The 12428-nt window shown below is 36.7% G+C and overlaps 1 protein-coding gene across 1 annotated transcript in view; it reads right to left on the reverse strand.

Annotated features, from left to right (window-relative positions):
* Positions 1-12246, reverse strand: part of tmprss7 (transmembrane serine protease 7) — a 46245-nt gene extending 33999 nt beyond the window's left edge. Inside the window, exons 1-14 of the mRNA XM_073830444.1 lie at positions 12157-12246; positions 9318-9528; positions 8223-8353; positions 8069-8136; positions 6581-6774; positions 6427-6462; positions 3493-3721; positions 3268-3392; positions 3081-3193; positions 2882-2988; positions 2409-2545; positions 2152-2259; positions 1954-2061; positions 1760-1876 (exon numbers count right to left, since the gene is read on the reverse strand). Of these exons, the coding sequence (XP_073686545.1) occupies positions 1760-1876; positions 1954-2061; positions 2152-2259; positions 2409-2545; positions 2882-2988; positions 3081-3193; positions 3268-3392; positions 3493-3721; positions 6427-6462; positions 6581-6774; positions 8069-8136; positions 8223-8353; positions 9318-9528; positions 12157-12225 (1753 nt within the window). The 5' untranslated portion in view covers positions 12226-12246. The remainder of the gene's footprint in view (positions 1-1759; positions 1877-1953; positions 2062-2151; positions 2260-2408; positions 2546-2881; positions 2989-3080; positions 3194-3267; positions 3393-3492; positions 3722-6426; positions 6463-6580; positions 6775-8068; positions 8137-8222; positions 8354-9317; positions 9529-12156) is intronic.
* Between the last annotated feature and the right edge of the window lie 182 nt (positions 12247-12428).

A 12428-nucleotide genomic window follows, 5' to 3' on the forward strand; every position in this document is an offset into this window, starting at 1 on the left:
AGTATGTTAAAAGCACATTTTAGTTCAATTTCATGGTGTCTCAAAATAGCACAGTTGAGTACACTTAGATGGTATTAAGTTTATCTTAACATATACTTAATACTATTTTTTAGTACAATAAGTACAAAATTAGTGTGCGAAAATAGAGCACTTTTAGTACATTACTGAAAAGTGTACTAAGTATACTTAAAGTGTATTTTAGCACACTTTTTTCACATTTTGAATAGTCTTTTAATATATTACTATTATACTTTAAATTAGTCTTAAATATATTTATAAATGTTTAAAAATAGGGTTCAAATGTATTTCTAGTTTTAACTAAATATATTTTTTAAAATACAGATATAGTATGTTAAAAGCACATTTTAGTTCAATTTCAGGGTGTCTCAAAATAGCACAGTTGAGTACACTTAGATGGTATTAAGTTTATCTTAACATATACTTAACACTATCTTTTAGTACATTAAGTACAAAATTAGTGTGCGAAAATAGAGCACTTTTAGTACATTACTGAAAAGTGTACTAAGTATACTTAAATAAAGTGTATTTTAGTGCACTTTTTTTTTACCTGGGGAGCCAAAGCCATTAAAATCACAGAGCGTTCAAGAAGAGAATGAACCGTGATCAAAGCTCAGTTAGTCTCCTGTAATCTCCCTCTAATTCAGCTCCAACACACACACACACACACACACACACACACACACACACACACACACACACACAAATTACCTAACATGATTTCAAGTCAACCATTACAAAAAGGTCAACAGATCATAATAATAGCAGCAATATCATCATGGGAACATTAAGTCTATTTTGGGTTGAGTGGTTATCCAGTCATATGTGGTGGTCATAAATGAACTTTTGGAGTCTCTTTGAAGGATTTGGAAATCGGCTTGATATTTAGTATCAATCTGATGTCAAATTAATTTTGGTAAATGAATTTAAAAACATATACTACAAAATTTTTGAACAGCAGGATTTTTAATGTTTTTATGCTCACCAAGCCTGCATTTATTTGATCCAAAGTGAAGCAAAAACAGACAAATTTTGAAATATTTTTACAATTTAAAATTGTTCCATTTCTATTGGAATATGTTTTAAAATGTAATTTATTTCTGTGATTTCAAAGCTAAATTTTAGCATCATTACTTCAGTCTTCAGTGTATTTTGCAAGCAAATAAATGTTTTCTTTTTCTACAGTAATCTGTTTTTTTTCTCTTTTACGTTTACATTTTTTACTTGCACTTTTATTTTTTTCCTCTTCATGCTTCAGTTTTCTTTGCAATATTTGGAATCACAAGCGAAGAACCAAAAAAGTAAAAAAAATAAAGTTAATTGTAGAAAAGAAAACATTTTTTGCTTGCAATTCTTATTATTTTGTGTGTATTTTTATGTATATTTTCTTAATGTCTTCAATTGTATAATTAATTTTGACTATTATTTTTTTTTTAAGATTAATTTTGTGCCATTTTTGCCTTTAATAGGATAAGATAGTATTTCAGACAGAAAGCGAGGTGGGGGGGGGGGGGGGTGAGGCTATTGGCACTGACAATTTTGATTATTTTTTATTTTGTGACCAAAATACATTTGACATCAAATTGACTCCATATTGATACCTCATTTAGCTATAAGACTAAAAAACCTTAAAAACAGACATGAATGGTGACTGTGACAAATCTGTTTTGTCTTTTTGTATGTCAAACAAACCAATTTGATGACCGACATTGTTTCTGGATGTCACTACAGTAAAACTCACCACAGTCCTTTTCGTCACTGCGATCGTAGCAGTCGGGTAAGCCGTCACATTTAGCATTTTTCTTAAGAATGCAGGCTCCGTTGCCACATTGGTAACTGACTCCAGAACAGCTAGTCTCTGCACAGCCAACACATTAATCACTGTACATACAATTCAATCTCAAAGTTTTCATTTTTAAACAGCTCTCACTTTACCCTGAGTACAGTTGGTCTCATCTTTACCACTGGAACAGTCCATCTCTCCATTACAGATGTATAATGGGTGCAAAGGGGATGAACCTCCACAGATTTTAGGAGGTTTAGCTGTTGGATAGAGATAGTTGTCAATAAACAATTTTGATAGTTTTACTATTGTAGAACTACTAGGATTAAATGATTTTGTGGTTAACGTACAACAAAAAATCTCATCGCTTTCATCCTGACAGTCATCTAGTCCATCACAGCGTCTGAACTTCTCCACGCATAGACCTGTAGAGCACAGGAAGTGACCCTCTGGACATGCTATGGAAAAAAAACAAAACCCAGAGTAAGAACATTTAGTGCTATGAATCATTTTAGTGACATATTCCTTTGCTCGTAAGTGAGAATGTACTACTGAAGAAAAATGACTATTTTCAAATTGTTCTGCATTTCCTCTTCATTGTTCTTACGCTGACTGGTGTTGTAGCTGCTGTAAGTGGCACTGAAGGGTTGGTCAGCATTACGTGAGCTGCAGCGGAAAACCACTTCAGGGTTTTGCGCAGGAATACGGAAGACGGTTGAGTGGTCAATGTAATTTCCACAGTATCTGTAAATCAATCGCAGTTATTTCTATACCAGCTCAAAATGTCTATAACCTGATAAATATGACTTACTGTCAACATTAAAGGAACACATCTGTTCCTTCCTGTTCAGAAGAAACAATTGTTGTTATTTACTCACCATAATGTTGTTCCAAATCTGTCTGACCTTCTTCTGTGTAAAAAAATTGTCTTGTATGGACCATTTCGTGGACTTTTTGGTGTTTGGCGAGTAAATAATGACAGATTTTTGTGAACTTTTTTTTTTTTTTTTTTTTTAAATATGGTACTAGTACACAGTTACTATTTCGCAAATGTACTTGTGATTCAGAAATATCACTTACATAATCTCATTGACTTTCCACCAGCCATGTTCACAGTTTTGCAAGTCTTTTAGTTTTAGCATGTAGTTCTGGAACCTGAGAGCCACACCAAGAGCACCACTGGGCATCTGACAAATCAACACCCAACAAAAAAAAACACCCGATTGTCACATAGATAATATTGCTATAGACTAAAAAAGCTTTTGATTGGGTGCAGTACCTGAAACATCCAGGTGCATGAACACTGACGGGGCAACAGGCTGGGGTGGAATGGACTGTTTATCACTCCAGCATCACCTGGTCCAGAGGGTAACGCTATTATATTCAAACACTCTGTATGGGAAAGACGAAAGGGCCTCAGGATCACAGACATACAAACATACAGATACTTTAGTCAAGGGACTCACGCTCTTCCATGAGAGCCTGGAAGAATCCTCGGAAGGTCTTGTCGCCTTGAGTGAGTCTGAAGGAGAGCAGCATGACATTGGAGGTGGAGACCAATGAGATCGGGGCTGACACTGATTCACAAAACCTTCAAAAAGAACACAACAGAATGCTTTTTTGTCCATTATTTTGTCCTTTTTTGACTTTACAATCTTTAAAATGATTTCTCCTAAAAACTTTTCACAAACCTGTACAGAATCATGCCTCTCATGGGAAGCAGAGCGTCGTACACAGTGAGGGCATCATAGACGCAGTCACTAGGGTCAATGTGAAAACTCATCACAGTGAGTCGAATGACTGAGCCTGGAGTACTTGTCAGTTTGATGTAGCAGCTCAAGCCTCCCCATGAGGAGTACACTTTGAGGGGAATACTCACGTCAGGAAAACCTGCGTACAGCTTATCCACACACTGAGAGCCTGGACACACAGAGAGACGAGAACAGCACCTGTCATAAACAAAATTGTAATAATAAAAGGGTCTGTTCTAGTGATATCGGAACTCCAAACTCCCACTCCGCTTACTAGAAAATAAAAAAATACTGTTTTTGTGTCACGGAATGTAGTTTTAAAAGTTTTGGAGATGTGAGCTTCAGGGCATCAGTGGTCATTCAGCACTTATGAACCTCACCAGATCTAGAATTTGCTGCTGGCTCTGATGTCTCTAAGGTGGTTAAACATGAGAGGTAATTCATTTTGGGTAAATCTAAGGGACAGTCTTTGGTCTCATTAATATATTATTTTTTCCAGAGCAAATTGTTTTAGCTGAGGGCAAATTCTCATCATGGTACATTTTATGTAATATGAATGCTGTATATCGGAGCGTTATATTTATTTAAATAAATCAATTAATTAAATTAAATACATAGTTTGTAATTTAATTAAAATATATATATTGACATCCATGGCTCCATTTTGTAAACTGGGATAAATTAGCATTCTAACAAATGTTTTTTTACGCCATGGTCTATGAAATAATCTTAAAAGAAAATATAAAGAAACATGTACTATTCAAAGGTTTGGGGTCAGTGCAGTTTTTTTGCTACTCTTCAGTAAGGATGAAAGTGATAAAGTGAGTTACAGTTCAGACTTTTACATTGTTACAAAACATATTAAATGCTGTTTTTTTTTAATTATATTAATCAAATATCATGAAAAGATGTATCACATTTCCACAAAAAATATTGACAAGAGTGCAGCTGTCCGTGGAAATCTTGAGAGAGCTTAGCCGCCTATATTGTCCTGTAAATCTTCAGTGACTGTGGATTTCTCTGACGTCAACACCAGCCCCACTCATAAGCCTGAGCCCTCCATGAACAGAGAGCCAGAGCCCAACGTGACAGAGCCATCGCTTAAGGGAGCAACAATGCAGGATCACCATGATGCCTGAGCCTATCCCGTTTGACCAGGTGCGAGAGCCAGCTACAGTGCCCACGAAGGTAGAAGTCACGGTGGAGCATGAGGGGGCTACGGAAAGCCCCACCCACTGCACTGCTGCTCTGGGGACTTAAAAAACAATGAGGATATTTATGAAGACATGCTTCTTCCACCATCCTTTGAACTATCTGTCTGCCCTAAACTATCTCCCTGCCTACCCTGAACAATCTGTCTGCCTTGAACTGTCGACCTACCTGGATTTCCCATTCACCCTCCCTCTCCTGCCTCCTCCTATCATCCCTACTGCCTCAGCTCTGCCACCGCTGTCTTCTGACAGCCCCTCAGCTCACTCTTAACCCACCATCTGTGCGGTGGGTGCGTTGCGGGTCTGCCAGTCTCCATCACCGTCATGGCCCTCATCTCAGCCTCCAGCCTCTAAGTCCCGGACTCCGCCTCATGCCCTTCGACCCAGCCGTCATCCGTCGGCCCACCAGCTCCACCAGGCTCCCTCATCCCTCCCGCTATCCTCTCAGGACTCCACTCCTCCAGCTGCGCCTCATCGTTCCATCCCACCGGCACCGTTGGGCTCCTCCTTCCCTCTAGCTCCGCCTCAGTCCTCTGTCACTCCGCCGCGGACCTCCGGATCTCCGTCTCGGTTCCCAAAGCCTTGGGCTCCGTCTTAGCCCTCCGGATCCTCTGTGTCGACCAGGCTCATCGGCTCTCCGTCTCCGCCCCAGGCTTCACCTCCACTTGCTCTGCCACCGTCGGTTGGCCCCCTGGAGTTGTCAGCCCTTCTTCCACCATGGCTCCTCCCTTCGTTGGCTCCTCTGTGGGCTACCATCATGGCTTGCTCACCTGGCTTCTCCTGCTCCGGGTCCCTGGCTCCTCCCTCCGTCTGATCCGCCCTGTACTCTGTTGCTCGTCCTCCTCCCAAGTATCCGTCCTCTGCCGAAGCCTCCACCAATAAAGACTTCCTGTTTCCATCCCACATCCACTCCTTTGTTTGCCTCCTAAGTCCCCTTTGAACATCCCTTCTCTATTTCTATATATAGAGACCCATATATGGTGGTTCCTGTTTCCTATCCTTGTTTAGTCATTATTAGTTTCCTTGTATCATCTGTGTCATATTTAGTTCCTTGTTCTCATCTGTCTTAATAAGTTGCTTTCAGTTCTTTGTTTGACATCGGGTCTCAAGGTTTTGTATGTGCGTGTTTGCCCTTCTATGGAATATGTGACATATGTGACCCTGGACCACAAAACCAGTCATAAGAGTCAATTTTTTGAAACTGAGATTTATACACCATCTGAAAATTGAATAAATTAGCTTTCCATTGATGTATTTTTTGTTAGGATAGGAAAAAAATATTACTAATCAAAAATTACGTTTTTATATATTTACAGTAGGAAATTTATAGTAGAAAATATCTTGATGGAACATAATCTGTATCTAATATCCTAATGATTTTTGGAATAAATGAAAAATGGATCATTTTGACCCATACAATGTATTTTGTCCAATACACTGATGACTGGAGTAATGGCTGCTGAAAACATTGAATAAATTAAATTTTAAAATATGTTAAAATATAAAGCATTATTTTGAAATAATATTTCACAAGGCTTCTTTTAAAAACATAAATTGCATTCTTTTTGCTACCTCAAATGTAAATTCAAATCAAGTTCTCGATTAAACTGGATTTTAAAAAGGATTTCTAATTTACAAAACCCTCTTGTTTTGACTGACTCACCCACAGCTGTTGATGCGTAATCTGAGCGTAACGCAACTGAAAAGACAAGAAAACAGAAATTGAAAATGAAAATATTTGAAGCTGAAATTATTCACAAAAAGGAATATGTGTACAATTGTAAAATTATGTAAAGTAGGTTAACGGTGGCCATTACCATTAACAAGAATGGAGTCAATGTCCACAGGAAGGCCCTGCAGAAAGCCCACTGAAGACCTGTTCTTCAGACTCATGTACACAGAGTCTTTGAGGATGGCACTCACACAGTCTTCACACACAGATGGAGTCTTCAGGTACGGCACCACAAAGATCATCCAGAAATGCACAAGTACACCACCTTGATTGTTATTACTGATGAGGAGAGAGCTCACAGATTAGAGTTAACCGAAACTGTTTGTTCAATGAAATGATATTTAAATATTACTACAAATAAATAGTAACTTTAGGTTGACTTTAAATGTGAACTTCCAAATTAAAAATGTCAAAACAGCCAAATATGTAGTGCAGACTTTTAATGGATAATTTATTGACATTATACAGTTGAAGTCAAAGTTTACATACACCTTGCAGAATCTGCCAATGTTAATTATTTTGACTAAAATAAGAGGGATCTTACAAAATGCATGTTAATTTTTATTTAGTAAAAATGACTCTGTTCAAAAGTTTACATACATACACTTGATTCTTAATACTGCGTTGTTACCTGTATGATCCACAGCTGTGTTTTTTTTGAGTCCCTTGTTTGTCCTAAACAGTTAAACTGCTCGCTGTTCTTCAGAAAAATCCTTCATGTCCCACACATTCTTTGATTTTCAGCATTTTTGTGTATTTGAACCTTTCCAACAATAACTGTATGCTTTTGAGAGCCATCTTTTCACACTGAGAACAACTGAGGTATTCATATGCAACTATTACAGAAGGTTCAAACGCTCACTGATGCTCCAGAAGGAAAAACGATGCATTAAGGGTGGTGGGGTGAAAACTTTTTGAATTTGAAGATCAGGGTAAATTTAAATTATTTTGTCTTCTGGAAAACACATAAGTATCTTCTGTAGCTTCTGAAGCGCACTACTAAATGAAAAACATATGATATTTAGGCAAAATAAGAAAAATGTACACATCTGCATTCTGTTCAAAAGTTTTCACCCCTGGCTTTTAATGCATCGTTTTTCCTTCTGCGGCATCAGTGATTTTTTGAACCTTCTGTAATAGTTGCATATGAATCCCTCTGTTGTCCTCAGTGTGAAAAGATGGATCTCAAAAGGGTTCAAATACACAAACATGCTGAAAAACCAAAGAATTTGTGGGACCTTAAGGATTTTTCTGAAGAACTGCGGGCAGTTTAACTGTTCAGGACGACTCATTAACAACTATTACTAAAAAAAACAAACAAAAAAAACTTTTGAACTGGGTCATTTTTATAAATTGAACTTATTTTCTCTTGTGGACTATATGTAAACGTCTTTTATGTGAAATATCCTATTCAGGTCAGTACTAAATAAAAATAACATGCATTTTATATGATTCCTCTTATTTTGGTAAAATAATTAACATTTTGTAGATTCTGCAAGGTGTATGTAAACTTTTGAGCTCAACTGTGAACCTTCAAAATCCTCCTAGCAGAGTAATACTGGAGCAACTTTACCTCAGATCAGAAATGACGGTTTGTTTGTAAAGTCTGGACACTGATGATGTTCGGTATACGCTGGTTATCTTTTGGATTAGAAATATTAAGATGAGGGTTACAATGACTTTGAAGACCTTTTAATCATGTGACATAATTATGCTGTGTCACTCACCACATGCTGAATGCGGTTTGCCATGGAAACAAACTCACTGGAGTCGGCGTGCCGGTACTCTGGAATAAACTCCACGTTGGCAACACGGAACATACCAGCAAAATACACTCCACTGTTGCTCTCTCTCCGGACTACAAAACACAGAGTGTGCATTTCAGTTAAACTGTGGACAAAACATTTGTATACACTTGTGAAATTACACTTTAAAAAAAGAGCACTTCCTATAGAAGAAAATATGTTTTAAGCATATACTTAAGTGATAACTGAATGTAATGTTCAATGTAATGTAAGGTTCAAATGCTCACTGATGCTTCAGAAGGAAAAACAATACATATAAAGCCAGGGGTGTAAACTTTTGAACAAAATGAAGATGTGTGCATTTTTCTTTTTTGCCTAAATATGATTTTATTTTTCATTTAGTACTGCCCTTCAGAAGCTACAGAAGATACTTCCATGTTTCCTGGAAAACAAAACAAGTTAATTTTACCCTGAAACTTAAAATTAAAAAGTATCCCCCCCCCCCCCCCCAGCTCTTAATGCACCATGTTTAATTTTGAAGCATCAGTGAGTGTTTGAACCTTATATAATAGTTGTATATGATTCCCTCAGTTGTGCGCAGTGTAAAAAGATGGATCTTAAATCATACAGTCATTGTTGGAAAGGGTTCAAATACACAAAACTGCTGAAAAACCAAAGGCCTAAAGGATATTTCTGAAGAACAGTGGGCAGTTTAACGGTTCAGGGCAAAGTCAAACAAGGGACTCATGAACAGCTATCACTAAACAAAACAAAATAAAAAACACAGCTGTGGATCATTCAGTTAACAACACAGTATTATGAATCAAGTGGATGTTAACTATTGAACGGAGTAATTTTTATAAATTCAATTATTATTTTCTCTTGTGGACTATATTTAAATGTCTTTCATGTAAAATGTATTATTCAGGTCAGTACTAAATAAAAACTAACATGCGTTTTGCATGATCCCTCTTATTTTGGCAAAATGATTAACATTTTGCAGATTCTGCAAGGTGTACAGTATGTAAACTTTTGACTTCACATGTATGTACAGTACAATGTATGTGTTTTGCTTACATATAAAAACCCACAGAACTGACCACATTATCACCACAATGACAAACACCACCACTGTGATAAGGATGGCCAGATTCTGTAGATCCGATATTGGGTTTTTCTTCTTCTTCTTCTTCAGCTTTTTCCCTCTTCTTCTGCGTCTGTTGTATCTTCTGCATAGTTTATTAAGAGTTGCGTCCACTGTAGCCACTTCCACGGACACATCAGCTACCTGAAACCACAGGTATGTATCACATTCTGTTCTGATGTAACAAACACACACTCACAGGAAAAAAACAACCGCTGTTAATGACGATGTAGTTATGTGTGATGACCTGGATTATAATCATTTGCAAGAGTACTGTCATAACTTTATTACACAATTATAATTTTATTACACAATGCTAGGAGTCATAAAGACTCATACATTATGCAACCCAAGCGCTGCTGTCATTTTAGAACTTTGTGACTTTTAATATTAAATGAATCAAAAGAAAAACAAGTGCAAAATCAGTGGTTTTGGTTTTGGATATAAGGTGTGTGTTGTGGTCTTATCACTAACAGATATTATTGCAATGAGCGGTTAGAGTTACATGGTAAAGGCACTCAGTAATTCTGAGAGAGATCCAACTGGGTTACAAAATCCACCTCACTCTGAGCTCACAATGACCTAATGGACAGCTGCTCCAGTCATTTCCCTACAATAAATTATTACAACCAATTACCACAATCTTTATCTATCCAGCCTGATATATGCATTTAGGCCAGGGTTTCTTGAACATAATATGAACATATAAATGTGAAGTCAAAAGTTTACACCTTGCGGAATCTGCAAAATGTTAATTATTTTACCAAAATAAGAGTGTTATTTTTGATTTAGTACTGATCTGAATATGATATTTCACATAAAAGTTGTTTACATATAGTCCACAAAGAAAATAATAGTTACATTTATAAAAATGATCCGGTTCAAATGTTTACATACACTTGATTCCTGTTGTTCCTTGAATTATCCAAAACTGTTTTTTTTTTTTTTTTGTTTAGTGATAGTTGTTTATGAGTCCATTGTTTGTCCTGAACAGTTAAACTGCCTGCTGTTCTTCAGAAAAATCCTTCAGGTCCCACAAATTCTTTGGCTTTTCAGCATCTTTGTGAATTTGAACCCTTTCCAACAATGACTATGATTTTGAGATCCATCTTTTCGGACTAAGGACAACTGACTAAGGTTCAAATGCTCACTGACGCTCCAGAAGGAAACACGATACATTAAGAGCTGGGGGTGAAAACTTTTGAATGGAATGAGGATCTGTAAATTTTTCTTATTTTCCTTAAATATCATTTTTCTTTCATTTAGTACTGCCTTTCTGAAGGCACAGAAGATACTTACATGTCCCCCAGAAGACAAAATAAGTTAAATTTACCTGATCTTCAAATTCAAAAAGACTATATGTGGACTATATGTTGTTGTTGTTTTTTTTGGCATTTTTTTATGATCCCTCTTATTTTGGTAAAATAATTGACATTTTGCAGATTCTGCGAGGTCAGGTGCATGTAAACTTTTGACTTCAACTGTATTTTACGTCTACACAGTCAGGCCCATAACAACTTTAGACATGGTGTCACCCAATGTTCACCCAAAATCATGACTTTTCGATTACAGCTATGGATACAATAGTTTACATGTTAATTTGAACATAAAAATACATTAAATATCCCATATTCATACTGTTCAAACTTAACAACTTACAAAAGAGTATGGTACTGTTATGTTGGTGAGTTTTTTTTTTTTTTTTTTTTTTTTTACATGGTACAGTAACACCATGGTATTCTTTGAACCTTTCAAAATAACGTTATTAATCAATAACCCTGATACATACCAAAGTACTGTGGTACCCACTGGATGACTTGATATCACTTTTAAGTAAATGTTTCTAGACCTAAAATATTCTGAAGGGTAAGTTAGACTGAAACCAAAGAATAACGTTAGTCTACATTCTGCTCTGTGTTTTGCGACCATCCCCATGAGTCTTTCGTCCATTGTGGTTGTCCAGTCATACATTATTTACACGATGTCATCCCATCTCGTTTGGTGTATTTAACTTACAACACAACATGAAGTAAAAATCTTTCAGAGAAAAATAAGGCGACTGCGAATAATGTTTTATTTGACATAAGGAAATTTTCACGTTCGCCTCATTAAAATTAAGTCGAAGCACAAAAATGTACAGGAACATATAGGGACCGTCTACGAAGTATTTCACTTTGTCTAAATTATTTGTGTACACTTTCAATGACAGAGCCATTGAACATTATCTTAATCAGAACCAAATTTGTAGACGGTCCCTATTTTTCGCCTTGTATGGTACATCTAGATTCTAGACAGGTAAAGAAATATGCATATTGCACTAATATGAGATGATAACCATAGTTAGATAAACCAACTTTTATGCACTTTTATGCAATTACTATTAACTATTACTCAAATCGGTACGGATCAAATTAATTCTTACTAAGTAAGTCTTACTAACTTATCTGACAAATGTCAAACAAAGGTCAACTTCATAGACGCCTCTAAAGTCATAATTTTAGGTGGTCAATTTATCCCTCAAACAAACGACAAAATAGCGTAGCTAACGTTACAGCTAACGTTACTGTTATTATAACAAAAATTTAACTTTTAACACAAAACACGATAAAATATATTTAAATACTTTATCTTTATTTGAAGGATATCCCACAATATTTTACATTGTGATTTCGTAGTAACAACAATATCTAAAGTGACTTCAAAGTGTTATTTTATCGGAAACTATGGTTACCATAGTGATACTTAAGGGGTCCAGCAGTATAAATTACTCACACTTGTGGCGTCTTCTTGCGCCGCATCATCCTCGCTTCCCTGCCCGGCTTCTTCTCTCGCTGTCTCCATGGCGTACAGTCATTCATTTGGACCAGTAATCTTAAATGCTCGGATCAAACCCGGCATTTTAAAAACCGTTTTTCCCAAAATACCAGTCTGCACTCTCGACGTGAACTCGAGCAGCGGAATGAAGCCAAACGACACGAGGCGCTTCGTTTCCACCTACAGTGTAACTGTATCCAAGCAGGTGTGCAGACAGTGAGCCTTGTGTT

The sequence above is a fragment of the Garra rufa genome, chromosome 24, assembly GCF_049309525.1.
Source record: "Garra rufa chromosome 24, GarRuf1.0, whole genome shotgun sequence".
Classification (NCBI taxonomy): Eukaryota; Metazoa; Chordata; class Actinopteri; order Cypriniformes; family Cyprinidae; genus Garra; species Garra rufa.